Source organism: Staurois parvus, unplaced genomic scaffold, assembly GCF_062004578.1.
Source record: "Staurois parvus isolate SC_StPar_1 unplaced genomic scaffold, SC_StPar_1.0 ptg001551l, whole genome shotgun sequence".
NCBI lineage: Eukaryota > Metazoa > Chordata > Amphibia > Anura > Ranidae > Staurois > Staurois parvus.
Genome location: NW_028319347.1, coordinates 53,930 through 72,166, shown reverse-complemented (window position 1 = coordinate 72,166; position 18,237 = coordinate 53,930). Strand labels below are relative to the sequence as shown.

Genomic DNA, 18,237 nt, shown 5'->3' with positions numbered 1-18,237 from the left:
GCTGTACTTACCTTCCTGAAAACATCACAGCACCCTGCCTCAGTACTCCTCTCAAGAGTACTCAGCTCCAATGCAAGCAGTGGGGGGGATATATGTAAATATGACAATGTCTTGATGGGTGGGTGTCAGTCTGGGGCCCCCATGATTGACAGAACTGAAATCCAAAGAATGAAAGGGGCGGGCTATGGACAGGTTGGGGAGGGAGTAGCTAGATAATGCCTGATGTCCTCCAGTCAGGAAATAAGGCGGAGCTCTATCTGACGTGCTGCAACTTCTAATGTGAGAAGCTCACAGTGTGCAATGAAATCATCATTACGGGAAAGGAGAGCGAAGAGAATGCCAGATTTCAGCTTCACATCATCTTTGGGTTCTCCCCTCCTGTAGGCACGCTGCCTTTGTTAGATAAATTGCATTGTGCAGATCATGATTGGGCGACGCTACAGACACTTTTCTCTGACATCACAGGGATGTTTATTTTGTATCGCCCGACGCCCGAGACATGTAGATCTGGGTGCCGGGCAGGTTGTTTTTTAAAACCTTTAGTCCTGCTGCAGGCAAGCACCAGGCCTCACCTGCCACCTGGAAGCATTCAGCACTGACGCCGATTGCTTCCACTCAGCCCACTAAAGCGCCAGCCTCCCCTTGTAACTCCGTCTTGCCCGCTATGTCTGCCGGGCTCCACTTGCCCATCTGCGGGCCCAGGACCAGTTCAACGGGTGCCAGCCTGTAAAGGGGAGGGAGGAGAGCAGACACGTCCGCTCTCCTCCTTCCCTTGTCCTGACCCGGAAGTGACTTTATGACATCACTTCCGGGCCCCCATTGACAGATTTCTCGAGAAAGAATGTAATACAGTGCACTGCATCCAGTGTAGTGCAGGGGAGACATGCTGGGTCTTTTAGACCCTGGATGTCTCAATAAAGAGAACCTGTCACCAAAACTCATCACATAGGGGACTTTGTGTCCCTTATGTGATGAAGAAAAAAAAAGTTACAGTAAGCAAAATATTTTTTTTTTTTAAACCCATAACCTCCCCCAAGAAAAATTGGGCGGCCCCACACCCCAGCATATTCACATATACAAACGTAAAAAGCACATGCTGGGGTACCTACGCATAAAAACGTGGATTGCGATACACATATGACATATCGCCGCGCACGCCAGAGTGAGAGCAATAATTCTAGCACCAGACCTCCTCCGTACAATATACTGATGACCTATAAGGGGCTTTAAAAGCGTCAGCTAACGAAAATATAGGGTACTAAAGTGAGTAGCCATTCACAGGCGCACACAAATTTATGGTTTGTCATGTTGGATATCTATTTACTCGGTGCAACCTCATCTTTTATATTTTTACCCAAAAATTTGTAAATTGCTGTTTTGTGCCTTAAAATTAAGTGTATTTTTTTACTGAAATATTTAGTTTCCTAGACCTTTGTGGTAATATTGTGTGACATAAATTGGAACTACCATTATTTTATTCTCTAGGGTCTCTGCTTTCAGAAAATATATCATGTTTGGGTGTTTTATGTAATCTTCAGGCCGAAGATTATTTTTATAAACATGTGAATAAAAGACATGTGGGATAAAGGATAAGCCCGACACTCCCATTTCCTGCTGAGCACCCAATCAGTGCTCACTACACTGCAAGGTCTCTCCCATCCCTGCTAGTCCCCGGGTACGGTGCTGGAGACAGGTGGAGGAGGAGATAAACAGCGCAATGGTAAAAATATTAAATGTTTAAGTTGTCATAGAGCCCCTTTTGTTTTTAAAAGCCCCAGACATTACTGAGAGCAGATTTAACTTCCCTGGCGGTATTCCCACTCGGGCTTACCATGCAGCACTTACCTTGTCCTTCGCTCCCACGATGCGTCTCCTGCAGCGTCCCCGGCCATCTCCTCCGGCCGATGCCGGCATCCGGCTTCTGTGTTCCGGTCCCTGTGACGTCGGGACTTACGGGCGGCGGGAAATTTGAAAATTTTAAAAAATTTAATTTTTTTCAAAACAAATTTTTCATAGTAAAACATTGCTGTTTCAACCCACTTCACATATATTTTGTCCCGAGTGCTTTGTCCGGCGCCCTGCCTGCATTTTGTCTGTTCTTTCTGCCTGGAAACTGAGAAACGTCCATGGCGTCCAAAAAGCGTCCCTTTAGGTCAGACGCGGTTTTAGACCGGCTAGAGAACAGCGATAGTAAATCAGAACCACTTGCAGAATTGAGTGATAATGATTCGTGGGGGAAATTCATCATCAGACACTGAAAACGATTCTGCGACTGAGCTCAGCGATGTGCGAACTTGGCGCTCTATTTCACATTTCAGTGTTTTCGGTTTGATTATATTATTGAATTAAATGTATTATTATTATATTATTATTTTTTATGATTATTTATTAAATTATAATTTATGATTTCGTGTTTCAAATTTTATCATATCCAGAATGTTACTAGACTCTTGTTCGGACAGATTTCAGTGAGTTATTCCTAAAAATTACAGCCTACAATAAAAAAACTACATATTTCCATTCAAAATAATGGTACCGCTTTCAGCACCACAAATCTGAAATAATCAGACCGCCAGGGAGGTTAAATATGGTTTTGGTTAAAAAAATTTTTTTTTTTCAGGACAAATAGATTGCCATGAGGGACAAGTAGATTGGGACCCTGATTTAGTCCCTGGACAAGTATTTTTTTTTTTAAATTTCAACATCCTGAATCAACACGGATGAGAACTGGCAAAAACAAAAAACAGCTCAACTCTACTCACAGGATGAAGTGAAAAAGTCCTCCGGAGACGTTGTCTTGGAGTAAGGAGATGATTGGGGTGCTCATCAGTACGGGGATCTGTAGAACACCAACGACATGACAGCACCTTCTGTAAGTGAGGTGTAACATTCTGCGTAGAATATGTAAATCATATCGATTGTGCCAACCTTATCTGTTAGGAGGCTGTTGGAGGCTTTCCCACACTTCCTGATTGCTAAAACGTCAGCAGTAAAGGCATAACTATAGATCACAGGGCCCCGTAGCACCCCTATTTTCCCTCCCCTGTCTTTGGTTGCTAGGATGCTGGCGTTGGTTACTAATGACTGTGTGGCCCGTCCTCCAGCATCCTAGCAAGTAAAAATGCTGTGCATCATTGGTTGCTGGGATACTGGTAGCTGGTCTGCACAGCATCATCAGTTGCTAGGACACAGGCGGTTGGGCTGTACAACATCGATGGTTGTAATGGTGTAGGTGGAAATCTCCTCAATGGGACCAGGTGCCAAAAAATAAACTGACAGGAGTTATAACCCTCCCTTACTATATCCCAAAATAGAAAAAAAGTTTTGCCCATAGTTCTATTTTAACATTTGGTTTTGGATCAAATGTTAGTTCCCAAAAGAAAACACACACTGCTAGAAATTAAAGTGCTACTACACTCACAGCAGTACAATCAGTCTGTAGATGCAGTAAAGCATGCTTGTTATACTCACTGTGGAACCTAAGGGGCTAATCCTTTGCATGGTGTAAAAAACGCAGTTTGAGCCTGACTTCTCTGATCCTCCCCTTTTTCCAGTGTCCCCCTCTTATCTCCTGATAAGATATGTTGTGTGGAGACACTCTGCACATGCTCAGTTTGGTGTGTATTGCTAGAGAGGTTTTTTTTCTTTCTTGGGAGGGAGCATGTGATCAGCACAGGGCCAATCAGCACTGTGTATAAAGAGGTCAGGTTCTGCATCCTCCTAGAGCACAATGAAAACTCCTCCTACAAGCTTTAACCAGTAGCTCTGCTGGACACTGATAGAAGTCACAAGACTGCTATATACAACTGATGAGAAAAGGTGTTTAGAAGTTTATATTTACTAAAATAATTGCATTTCCATGTTCTGTGTACTGTGGGAGACCAGATATAGTGTATGCAGGGTCCAGGGAGACCGGATATAGTGAATGCAGGGTCCGGGGAGACCAGATATAGTGATTTCAGGGTCCAGGGAGACCAGATATAGTGAATGCAGGGTCCGGGGAGACCAGATATAGTGAATGCAGGGCCCTGGGAGACCAGATATAGTGAATGCAGGGTCCTGGGAGACCAGATATAGTGAATGCGGGGTCCGGGGAGAGCGGATATAGTGAATGCAGGGTCCGGGGAGAGCGGATATAGTGAATGCAGGGTCTGGGGAGACCAGATATAGTGAATGCAGGGTCTGGGGAGACCAGATATAGTGAATGCAGGGTCTGGGGAGACCAGATATAGTGAATGCGGGGTCCGGGGAGAGCGGATATAGTGAATGCAGGGTCCGGGGAGAGCGGATATAGTGAATGCAGGGTCCGGGGAGAGCGGATATAGTGAATGCAGGGTCCTGGGTTTAGTAACACTTTAATTTGTTTGAGAAAAATGTTCAATCCTTTGCACATTTGTACAAAAGTACTTTTTAGTTCCTAACTTACGATTTTAGAAGGAATGGATCTTACAGAACAAAAATCTTATGCACTGTTAGGCATCTAAATCCGCCACTCTGCTAAAGGGTGATCTCTTTTTCAATCACTTTTCAGAGGCGATTGACTGGTGGTTAAGAGTTATGACACCTCCTCACTGCAAATTTAACCCCATTTTTGCTGACAAATGTGCTGCAACTGCATGCATTCGCTTGAATGGGTTACAGGGGGTCGGGAAGTATGATTACCTCCACAAGTAACATTGCCAGCGCTCCAACAACTGAGATAATCTCCCCAACTAGTCGCAGCTCATCCCCCACCGTGTTATACGAGTCCTGAAATGAAATCTCAGTAAATAGCAGCAGTTCAAGGTAACATTTTCATAAAAAAGACATTATATATATATATATATATATATATATATATACACACACACACACATATATATATATATATATATATATATATATTTTTTTTTTTTTTTTTTTTTTTTTTTTATTCTGACCATAATGAATGGAAAATTGAAAAAATATTATTATTATTAATAATGAATAATGATGCAAAGCTCCTATACAACCTCTTTAAACTTATCTTAAATCTTTACATATTGGTGAGTCCTACCTGGAGATGCACCTGCTCCATAATGGTGATGTCTCGAGGGTTGGTTGAGAGGTTCCTCAGAGGCTGGAGGGGTCGGTTAGCACAGCACAAAGACACGCAGATCATGTACAGCACATAAACGGCTGCAAGGGACCAAAAATATGGCCGCCCAAACCTGTGCCATTTTTCACTCAGCAGCTCTTTCACGGGGGAGATATCCACAATTCGCCGTGCCTGTGGGAAGTGTTTGGGGTCAATGGTCTTAAAGAGGCACTATAATGCACAATACTGAAAACATATATTTAGTTACATATTCAATATAAATATTCAAAAGTTCAATTTACCATATACATGGCCATTTTATTAAATCACACCTTTTTAACTGATTTCTGTCTTTGGTAAATATCTACATTTATTGGAACATTCATTATATAGTAGCTATATATTTGCCCCACTCAGCATTCTCACCTTTTGATTCCCTGCAACACAATCCCACTTTAGGCCTGTTGTAAAGCAATAATTTTACTCTGTATGATCGCTTTGGTATATATGGGGAGTTTAAAGCAAAGACGAGCTACGTTCTTCTTGTTCGTCTACGTTCTTCTATGCTTTTTATATGCAGCTCACTTAAAGAGAACCTGGCCATCTCTGATCTCAATACTTTGAGTCACTGACCACAGAGCATGCCAAGATCTAAGGCCATTCAGTGCCCCCAATGCCAGGTTGTTAAGCCAGATCAAGCTGGTTCCAGGGCCTGCTGTAATTAGATTCTGGCAATAGAAGATCTGAAACCCCCGTTCTATCGATCTGCCTCTACACCTCCTGGCCTACTGAGCACATCACCAAACCCACCATCATCACTTGATAGTTCCAGTGGCGTCAGGCCTGGTCTGTCGGGGGTCATGCCTTGGCCCAGAAATCACCATGATTGTGGGTTTCATGGTACATGGTTGCACAGGAGAACACCTCTCACCACCATCAGGTCAGCCAACTTTTACTCGGCCACCACATTCCCCAGCAAGCCAGTCTCTGTCTTTGCTTCCTAGACAGAGACTTATCCTCTTCCCCATAGGATCAAAGAGACTTAGTGAAAATGCTTGTTTTCTCCTATTTACTACATGTAAAGTTGTTTAGTAAGGTCAATTGCTAAACATTATTCAATCTTGCACAGTTGGCCAACTCCAGGATTCTCGCCCACCAATAGGGTTTTCTTTTGTATTAACTTTCTGGTGGTGCCCACTTTAAGAAATAAGAGATGGCATTCTCCCAAAGGGAAAAACATAAAGGGAGTTTTATACCTGTTACATATTCACTGCTGGAGCCCCAAATGTCCTACAAGGGCTCAAATCTGACCTCCTCGTCTCCCTCAAAACTACTCAAGACTCTCCTCTACTCAGCTCTAACCTGAGACTGTGGCCACTGGTCCAACCCAAGCTACACCCATTCCATCCTACCTAGGTGAAGACCATGCCCTTTGCTACATGCGATGCTGCGGTGGTCATGCAAAGACACAGCAGCACATTAGTGCCACCTACACAGCATTGCTAAAAAATGTTCATGTGTGGTTTTTGGTTGGCTGTGGAATGGGCACACCCAATGAATGGCCTAACACTATGCATGCCAAGAACCAAGCAGGTGAATATCTAGCAAGTTCACCCTACTGACATATTTTCTTAGGCCAAACTTCTCTTCTGGTTTCAGACTGTGGAAGGGTCAGAACCTCTGCCAAGTTCTTTTTATTGCTACCTGTGTCCTCACTGGGGATATTTATGCTCATTATTTGTCTTGGTGTCTATGGCATATGGTTGTCATCAGAACAGGAGGAAGAGGGCAGCTGTGAAAGGTGGGAATTTCCCTCAAACTGGGCACAGACTGCAATAGACAACATTTAAGGATTCCAGCGTAGATATAATATATATATATATATATATATATATGGCACTGCACACATATCAGATATATAAAATGGGCCCAGGCACGCAGCAAAGTGTGTAGTATATATAATCCAAAAGAGAGAGCGGCATTCACGGGTCTTGAGATCTTGAGAGGTGAACACACAGTGAAGATTTTATTTCGAGCGGGGCACAAACTCGTCCTGAGGAAGAGCTTGTGCATCGTTGAAACATTGAAATAAAATATCTTACTCCTATGTTCACTTCTCAAGACCCATGAGTACAGCTCTCTCTTTTGGAATATATATATATACACACACACACACACACACACACAGTATATCATTCTATATACTTTCATTTTTTACAATATTATAATACTTTTATTTTTACATTTTTAAATGTTTGTCACTTTTGTTATTGTATACTCAATTGTATAAATTATGATATCATCATACAATACATTACATACATTATATTAGAATTGGTTTTCATTCTTTTATTGTATATATTTTTACATTATTTATACATTTATTATAGCCATGATTTATTACTTAAATGAAGATGTCCTCCTGCGCTTTATATGGATAATGATCCCTAAAATTATAGCTGCTGCCACTCGACTTAAACCAGTAAGTGTGAAATAAACATTCATACAATAGTGAAGCGCTATATAAACCCAAATCCTATTCATCAATAAAAATTCATACTTAATTGTGCAAAATGTGTCAACATATTAGTGCTCAGTGGTAAAGATGACCCGCTAACAGGAATAAACTATCCTTAATGTGAAACCACTACACAAAGAATATATATAAATAAATAAAGTTCAAGTGATATAAAGAAAAATATATCGTATGCATTAACAATATATTTAACAAAACTAATAACCACTCAATATTAAATGACATATGAATGTGAATCAATGCAAAAAAAACATCCGTGAATATTCAAAATATAAAGTCCATGCAAGTGAAACTGTCAAAAGGTGATCTTCACTCTGGTGAAAAAAATCCTCAAATGGCAGCAATGCCTGCTCACCTCCACACACTGACCCACACAGGGCCAAAAGGCTAGTAACCACCTCTGTAACAGATCCTCATAAATATGCTCCTCATCCAGGGACCACAAGGTAAATGGAGACTCCTCCCCCAGCGTATCTATTCCGCTCCACCTCCACTCAAGGGCATATAAGCGAGACACAAAAAGATCCTTCCATAGTGCAGTATTGTTTATTTTAAGAATGGATAAAAAGTTGTATTGCACTCACATGTAATTCCCAGACATATAAGCCTGTCACCACATCCTATGGGTGTACTGCATGGTATCTGTACTGTAAAGGCTGCGACTGTAAAGGCTTTTTTTTTTTTTTAAAAAAACATGCTATACGTGCCTGCTCTGTGCAATGGTTTTGCACAGAGCGGCCCTGAACCTCCTCTTCTGGAGTCCTCCACCAGTGCTCTGGGCTCCTCCTCTTCCTATGATGCTTCCTAAGATACTTCCTATGATGGTACACAAGCACACTCGTTCACAAGCCAAGGCTTGTGAACGAGGGGGATGAATTACTATATGGGGGATGAATTACTATGGGGGACAAGGCTGTGTGTGTCTATTGACACAAACAGTGTGACTTGGCCCCACCCTCACCCTCTGCTCCCTCATCATTACATTTGACAGACAGAAGCAGGAGCCAATGGCTGCACTCACTGAGTTCAGTGGAGACAGGGAGACAACATTGCCAATGCTCTTGGGAACAGCGCTGGGTCGAGATCAGGCTCAGGTAGGTACTTAGCAGGGCGAAGGGGAGCTGCACATAAAAGGTTTTTACCCCAATACAGGGAATGCATTAAGGTAAAAAAAAAACCCTTTATATTTACAACCACTTTAATAGTATTTGATCATGTTGTTAGAATCATGTATTACAACGTATATAAGAGACAGTTTTGTCTATTTTAGTTGTAGTCTAGCCCTAATTAAGGGGGGGGGGGGGGGGTGGATTGTAAACAATCTGTCTTTGGAGAAAACTTAATCTGGATTTAAGCCCAGGTTCACACTGATGGGGTGCGGAATTCGCAGTGTTTTCAGTGCGAATTCCACACCGCATCAAAATCACACCCCGTTCATGTGAACCGCTGCGGGTATGTATGTTAACACCACCCCAAAAGCGGTCCACAAAACACGGTGCGATGTGCAGAATCGGATCGCATAGGTGTGAATATCCATGCGATCCGATTCTAGTGTGGACCCAAAAAAAGGATCTTGCACCTTTTTGGTGCAGGTGCGGTCCGATTAGAGCCATACAAAATGTACGTCTCCAATTGCACCGCACACAAATCACATGCGATTTGCAGGGAATGCGGTGCGGTTCCTGTACAAATCACATGCGATATACCGCACCGCATATATGTGAACCCGGGCTAAATGTCATAGTGAGACTTGGCAATAAAAAAAAGACAAACAAAGGTTCAAACTCTTGCCCATTCTATCCACAACTACTAAAAAAGTTCTATTGGTCCCTTTCATTGTGATAGCCATTGGAAGTCATTTATAAAACATATGTACCTCTGCCTTCTTAGATGTCACCAGCAGGTGAAGAACGGAACACGAGCACCCCCAGGAGTCGATCTCAGTGAGGTCATAGAGCGTGTAAGTGTTTGGGCCCAACGTGTTAACAGTTCGGACTCTTTTTTTCAGAAGATGCTGAAACATCTAGAGAAAGGCAGGTAAGTACAGCAGGTGAACACACAGTCTTATTCAATTATTTTAAATTAATTTTAACCACTTCCCGACCGGCCATTGTATATAAACGGCCGGACGGTGGCAGTGCAGGGTCGGGTGGCCGTTTATAAACGGCCTCCCCGCACCGTGCTTGTGCGCGCACCGCAATCCGGTGCCCGCTGTGTCCTCCGGACACAGTGAAACACCGATCGTCGGACGGGACCTCTGTACGAGGTCCCGATCATGTGATCACTGATTGGCCAATCAGTGATCACATGGAAAGTAGTAAGCAAGATGTCACTTGTAACATCATTGCTTACTACGTGTGAAATCTGTGAATGATCACAGAGATCACATGGTACAAGGCTATTCACAACAGCCTTGTAACATGTGACAAGCTGTGACCAATCACAGCTCACTCAGTACTTCTTAATGACTGCAATAATGCAGACAGAGAGAAAGAGAAATGATTGCTTTTACATCCTATATGGGTGTAAAAGCAATCAGTGTAAAACAAAAAAAAAAAAAAATCTTCATCACCCCCCACAAGTAGTACAGTGTCACCATGGTGACACTGTACTGTTAGGGTGACAGTATGTGAAAAAATAAATAAAAAATAATAATATAAAAAAAAAATAAAAATGTAAAAAAAAATGTTTCAAAATTATAATTTTTGGTTATAAACTAATTTGGATTTTTTTTTTTTACTAAAAAGATAACGGAATAAATTTTGGCCAAGATTTATGCTGAAATATTATTTATTTGCAAAATTTTTATTAAAAAAACACTTTTTTTCAAAATTTGTGGACTTTTTCATTTACATAGCAAAAAAAATAAAAATCCCAGAAGTGAATAAATACCACCAAAATAAAGCTTTATCTGTCTCAAAAAAATGGTAAAAATTCATTTGGGTACAGTGTTGCATGACCGTGCAATTGTCATTCAAAGTGTGATAGCGCTGAAAGCTGAAAATTGCCCTGGTCAGGAAGGGGGTGAAAGTGTCCGGTCTGGAAGTGGTTAAACTGATTCGGTAAAAAAACAAAAAAACACCCCTCTGGGTGATCTATGTACATTGCAAGGATTCCTACCTATTATTCTGAAGAAATAGCTGTTTGTCTGTGTCCATGTGCAGAGTGACTATGTATGGGATCAATTTTACAAGGAGGATCCATGCACAAGGGGTGGTTTAATAACGCTGGTAACGTTAGCTGTGTAAAATCACGTTAAAAACCTGAGTTTTTCAGTGTTTTTTTTATCATTTTGGCATTAGTGTTTAGCGGCGCTTGCTGTGTTTTTTAGTGGCATTTTTTTACCCCCCCCCCCCAAAATGTTTTTATGCTCCAAAAAATTTCCAAAACACCGGTTTGCCGCTATTTACCGAGTTTTTCAGCGTTAGATCGTTTTTACAGCTAAAAAACTCCTCTAGAAACCCACTAGTCCTGGGTATTTTTTCCAGCCAGAAAATGTTGATTACAGTCTGTGTGTGTATGGATACATAGGATAATATGCTGGGGGGTTTACTTGCTGTAGAAAAAAACGTCAAAAGCTAAAAACAGCCGCTGTAAAAACGTCCCGTATGCATGAGGACTTATCAATCAGCTGCTGCACCTGCAGGTCTCTAATGAGGAAAGTGGCAGGGTCTGCATCCCTTCAGACGTGATTTCCCTTTGGGAGAATCTTTGCAAAAATGAAATTTTTGTTGCAAAATCTGACTTGCATCTTAGTGCAGACTTTTGGGAAATCAGTGAGCCAATCACACAAGCAGGAAATGACATTTCTGGGAGGGGTCACTATGTACACCATCTGTGTACAGAACGCCTCCAGGTTGTTATAGTGAATTTTACAGAAAATTACAGCGGCTACAGATTAAAAAGGAAAGGTAATTTTTAATAACATTCAATTACAATATCACTTGTGTCCCAATTGTATATGCAAGATTATTTTTTTTTTTATTTGTTTGTTTTTTCCCCCACAAAAGTAGAGTTACCCTTTAGCCTTCGGTCACACCGAATCCAACTTTGAAATGGTGTGTCTTCACTTTAATTTGCACGGTTTCAAAGTCGAATGTCAGTCTGATTTCAGGTGCGAGTTGGAAGACATTTGTGCAACTTCATACACAGATCTATGCAAGTCGCACCTCAACTTGCAAAATGTAGTGCATGAAGTACTTTCAAAATCGGTGCGACTCCGAATCGCACTGATATGACCGCTTCCATTACGGACAATAGGGTGCAAATTGTCATCCGATCTGAAACTCAGATCACATGACAAAGCCACACCGGTGTGATCAGGGACTAAAACTCAGAACAGCTCTGAAAGTTAGTCTATAAAAAACAAGAGCGCCAACTTCCAATGAATTTGTAGTTGGAAATTGGATAGAAACCTGTTAGGAAATTTTAAATATTTAAAAATACTTTCTAAATGCAGCCACCACCAGATGCCGGCTGAAGCACTTCCATTGGCCGCACATCCAGTTATTAGGTGTTCCTGCATGGCGACCACTTCCTGTTATCTCACATATATATTCTTATTATAGCCAAATTTACCACCCTAACTCCTCCCACAGTTTTTACACTACATAGACAGTAATATACGGAAACGTGCGGATTGTTCCCGATTGGATCGCTATTACTTTGTGGAACGTTTCGCCGAATGGTTCACGAAATATCGGCGTTTTTGTGGTGAAATTGGTCCCATAGGAATGAATGGCGGAATGTTCAAAACCAGAGTGGGAGCTGACAAAAGCTAGCGTGTGAGCTGAAAAATCAGGACATGAATTCTAAACTGCCATCACTCCCTCATTTTCAAGCCAACCTACACATATCTTATATCAAAACGTTCAGCTATCCCTGCTGCCACTAAAAATGTCCACAACTAAGCCATGGTCCTGATAGTTTTCACAATATGACTATTTGTTTGCAACTCACGCCGCCCATTGACATTCATTGAAACTCTACTCTAGACACCTGAAATTTGAAGGGCAATTTCTAACCTGCGACTGTGCCTTCATTTTTAATATTTCAGAGACATACTATGCATCATAATGTAGGTCTGTGTCTTGTGATTCTCACAATATAAAGCTCTTCACTGTAGGATTTATAGTTGTAAAACTACAACCGTTTGAAGATGGCAACCGCCAGTGAAGTGAGCAAGTTGGAGCAGTTTGTTTTTAACCGCTCCTCTGCCCTTGCTGTAGACTGAGTTGTCATAGGAACCCAGGTGTGTGAGCAGCCAGCAGAGTGACAAAAGCTACTCCGCCCACTCCAGTTGTAGACTACTGGTGGAGGCAAGAACACTTCACACAATTTCCCCAGAAATTGTAGATTTTCTAGTTATTATTATTATACAGGATTTATATATTATTATTATTATACAGGATTTATATATTATTATTATCCTGGATTTATATATTATTATTATTATACAGAATTTATGTATTATTAATATTATACAGGATTTATATATTATTATTATTATCCCGGATTTATATATTATTATTATACAGGATTCATATATTATTATTATCCTGGATTTATATATTATTATTATTATACAGGATTTATATATTATTATTATCCTGGATTTATATATTATTATTATTATACAGGATTTATATATTATTATTATTATCCTGGATTTATGTATTATTATTATTATACAGGATTTATATATTATTATTATTATCCCGGATTTATATACTATTATTATACAGGATTTATATATTATTATTATCCCGGATTTATGTATTATTATTATTATTATACAGGATTTATATATTATTATTATTATTATACAGGATTTATATATTATTATTATTATTATTATCCCGGATTTATATATAACAGTTTGCTCAGCGCTTTACAATATAACAGGAGACAATACAGCAACAATACAGTTCAAGACGAGGGATTTGAGGGCCCTGATCCTCAGAGCTTACAATCTAGTTAAAGTCATCTTTATTTCTTCTTCTGACATATTCCACAATACATGACCGGGAAGCAGGACTCAAGCTTGTGTTTTGTGGAATATGTCAAAAGAAGAAATAAAGATGGTTTTCAGTGGATGTGCGGCCATTGGAAGTGTTTTGTCTACTGACGTCTGGAACGGACAGGGCTGGCACCCGGTACTTGGTGTGTGAATGGTAGTGGATGAAGGGGCTGACCTAGAGCGGTGTTCACTGACCAGATGCCAGCTGTTGCCTTTGTTAGGCCTTCATCTGTGCACCCCCCTGAAAGTAGTTTCATCTTATTTCTAGGTAAGTGGCTCCCCTGACGTCAGGGCTGAGCCCCACCAACCGCCATCCCCTATCTGTCCAGTGGTAGTTCCTTGGTGGGCCATAAAGGCACTCTTATTAGAAATGGGACTGGCATTTGATGGAGCCTAGTAGCGAATAGTTCTGAAGTCAAGGAAGACAAGAAGCCCTTAAGCTGGCAATAAAAACTCCTGGATTTTTACAATTCAGTCTGCTAACAGCATGGATGGACGAATCTCCCTGATGAGCTATTGTACCCGAGCATCTGATTGGATGCAGCCACTGTTAGGCTAATTCTCCAACCAAAGGATGTCAGATCGGAGAGTGCTGATAGGGCCACCTACCTTCATCAGGACAGAATGAGATTCACAGTGTATGGTCAGCTTAAATAACAAGTTAAAACCAGTTTTATTGAGATACTATTAGATGGGGCTTTTCCAACAAACCAAGGCATGACTATAGACATAGGAGACCATGCAACTGCTCTGGGGTCCAATACAATAGGTTTACATATAGTTTGCCACCCCCCATCATATGAAAGCTGTTATTCTGCATCAAGAGAGAAATTGCCAATGAGATGGAGATACCAGAGGAAGGGGGTGCTCATGGTTTTTATTCAGGGCCCCATCTCACACAGTTACGACAGAAATTGTTCAGCAAGGGTACTGATTGCAGACACAGACAGAAAATGTACAGGCCTGTCTATACAAATATATGGATATTTGAGTTCTGCAATTTTATACCATTTAAACCTGCTTAAAGCAGGCACCACAATATGTCTTCTGTTACCCTTGTGTGTCTGCAGTCAGTACCCTTGTTTAACAATTGCTGAGATTAAACCAATTACAGAAAAAAAACATTTATGGGATATGTTATGACTCTCTATGGATCTCAGGTGGCCACAGACTTGCACCGATATCAGACTTAGCAAACCTCAATCACTTTGCTGCATTAGCAGGCAGGAAGCACAGCAAGACTATGTGATCACACCACCTCCAAGTAGATACATAGCTAAAATCTCCACACAGAAACCATTTAAAAAAATAAAATACAATGATTTCTAAAGAATTGTTTATATTAGGGCTATGCAAACATATCTAAAAGAAACTGCATGTCTCCTTTAACACTATACTGGTTTTGATTTGTGTTATTTTTTTGTTTGTAGACGTAAGCTTGAGCTATCAAGTTCTGTAAACAGTCTCAACAGAGCAGCTAGTAATAGACAGGTGAACATGTAGGAAAGTGCCTGAAGCACCACCTGCTAGATTAACCATTTCAATACCGGGCAATTTTGCACCTTCCTGCCCAGGCCATTTTTCAGGTTTCAGCGCTCTCACACTTTGAATGACAATTGCGCGGTCATACAACATTGTACCCAAACTAAAATTTTATCATTTTCTTCACACAACTAGAGCTTTCATTTGGTGGTATTGGTAACTGGGGTTTTTATTTTTTGCTAAATTAACAAAAAAAGACAAAAAATTTTGAAAAAAAACAAGTTTTTCTTTGTTTCTGTTATAAAAGTTTGCAAATAAATAATTGTTCTTCATAAATTTAGGCCGAGATGTATTCTGCTACATGTCTTTGGTGAAAATAACCCAAATTAGGATGTATTATTTAGTTTGTAGGAAAGTTATAGAGTTCACAAACTATGGTATAGATCTGAATATTGATCAATCCTGAAGTACTGACAGCCAATCTAATTTCTTGAGGTCCAAGAATGTCAGAATAGTATAGATATCCCCCAAATGACCCCTTTTTGCAGAGTAGACAGTCCGACGTACTTCATAAGAGGCATGGCGAGTTTTTTGAAGTTGTATTTTTTTTGTCATAATTTTTCGGAAAATGAAAAAATTTAAAAAATAATTTTCACTATTTTTTTTTTTACATACTGTCACCAGAGCGTCATCATATAACTGGCATGGCGGTGAACAGGGACACTGACTGGTGACAGTATGAAAAAAAAATATATATATATATTTTTTTTAATTTTTTTAATTTTTTATTACATTTTTTTTTGTTTTTAAGATTTTTTTTTCATATTTTACTATGACCAAAGTAGTACAATGTTACCATAGTAACATTGTACTACTTTGGGGAAGTGATCAGTATTTTTTTTTTTTTTACACAATTTGCTTATAGCAAAGAATTACTTTGCTATAAGCAAGCATTTACCAGAATGAAATTGATTCATTCAGGTTTTTTTTTTTTTTTGTGCTTAGCTGTTTTTTGTGCTTAGCTGTGATTTGGCCACAGCTAATCACATGACATGTGCATGTGATCGCTGTGACCATTCACAGCTAGGCAGTAGTATACAATGGATGGCATGAATGAAGCCATCCATTGTATACAACTGGCATGTGACCTGCTGTGATTGGTCACAGCAGGTCACATGGCAACGGGGGCCGGTACTCAGATCTGTCATCGGCCGTGTCCGAGGTACAAGGCCGGTGACAGATCGCGCCGCTGCGCGGTTCTTCAACCGCACGAACTGCGCATGTGCGGGAGCACGCCAAATGGCGTGCACCTGGAAAGGTGAAGCATTTTTGCCGCCGCCAAACGGCTATAGGCCGGGCGGCAAATGGTTAAAATGTAAGTATTTGGATGCAGTATTTTATAAATACTTGACAAAAAAATAACTGAAAACCTTTTCAAAACATATTTTTTAGACCCCAATATAAATAAATGAACAAAACAGAGGTAAATAAAACACTACATGTTTCTATAAAAAAAGGTTTGGAAAAAGTACACACAGTGACATTGCCTTCGGCTGCGGCCATCTTGAATGGTGTCAGGTCTTCGTTGTTCAAGATGTGGTCCAAACACGGGCCTTTCTGATTGGTGTCGAAAGACATGATGAGGTCATATATCTGACAGGAGAGCGTCTTATTGTGCTGCAGAGTCAGAATGTGCAGCGCTGTGTTCCCTGTAATAAACAAATTGAAAGTGACCAAGTATGTGGGATTTACATTTCCTGAATACATAAAGGTTTATGGCAATCAAATGAGGGTTTGAAGGCTCATATACCCAGGATTACCATGTAGAGGTGATCTATTGCCTGTTCTTGGATGTTTTCTATATATATTTCATAACTTGTCTCTAAACTGCGGCCCTTTGTTTGTCTTTATCTGGCCCTTGGAGCACTATTGCCCCACTGCTTCAAGGGACTATTCGTTCCACTGGACATTAACATTGAGGCATAATTCTTGCCACTGACACCAATGGTGGGGCACTATTCCTCCCATTGATGGCAATGATGGGGCACTATTCCTCCCACTGATACCAATGATGGGGCACTATTCCTCCCACTGACACCAATGATGGGGCACTATTCCTCCCACTAATATCAATGCTGGAGCGCTATTCCTCCCACTGATACCAATAATGGGGCACTATTCCTCCCACTGATACCAATGATGGGGCACTATTCCTCCCACTGATACCAATGATGGGGGACTATTCCTCCAACTAATATCAATGATGGGGCACTATTCCTCCCATTGATGGCAATGATGGGGGACTATTCCTCCCACTAATACCAATAATGCGACGCTATTTCTCCCACTGATACCAATAATGGGACACTATTCCTCCCACTGACACCAATGATGGGGCACTATTCCTCCCACTGACACCAATGATGGGGCACTATTCCTCCCACTGATACCAACAATGGGACACTATTCCTCCAGCTAATACCAATATTGGGACACTATTCCTCCCACTGATACCAATGATGGGACACTATTCCTCCCACTGACACCAATGATGGGGCACTATTCCTCTCACTGATACCAACGATGGGGTACTATTCCTCCAACTAATATCAATGATGGGGCACTATTCCTCCCATTGATGGCAATAATGGGGGAATATTCCTCCCACTAATACCAATGATGGAACATTATTCTTCCACTGACACCAATGATGGGGCACTATTCCTCCCACTAATACCAATGATGGAACACTATTCCTCCCACTGATACCAATGATGGGGCACTATTCCTCCAACTAATACCAATGATGGGGCACTATTCCTCCCACTGATAGCAATGATGGGACACTATTCCTCCCATTGATGGCAATGATGGGGCACTATTCCTCCCACTGATACCAATGATGGGGCACTATTCCTCCAACTAATACCAATAATGGGACACTATTCCTCCCATTGATACCAATGATGGGACACTATTCCTCCAACTAATACCAATAATGGGACACTATTCCTCCCACTGATACCAATTATAGGACACTATTCCTCCCACTGACACCAATGATGGGGCACTCTTCCTCCAACTAATACCAATAATGGGACGCTATTCCTCCCACTGATACCAATGATGGGGCACTATTCCTCC

General features: G+C 40.9%; 1 protein-coding gene across 1 annotated transcript in view; it reads right to left on the bottom strand.

Annotated features, from left to right (window-relative positions):
- Positions 1-18,237, bottom strand: part of LOC149435309 (transient receptor potential cation channel subfamily V member 6-like) — a 68,256-nt gene that overhangs the window by 12,931 nt on the left and 37,088 nt on the right. Inside the window, exons 7-11 of the mRNA XM_089662804.1 lie at positions 16,630-16,802; positions 9,469-9,615; positions 5,036-5,248; positions 4,663-4,749; positions 2,763-2,839 (exon numbers count right to left, since the gene is read on the bottom strand). Of these exons, the coding sequence (XP_089518930.1) occupies positions 2,763-2,839; positions 4,663-4,749; positions 5,036-5,248; positions 9,469-9,615; positions 16,630-16,802 (697 nt within the window). The remainder of the gene's footprint in view (positions 1-2,762; positions 2,840-4,662; positions 4,750-5,035; positions 5,249-9,468; positions 9,616-16,629; positions 16,803-18,237) is intronic.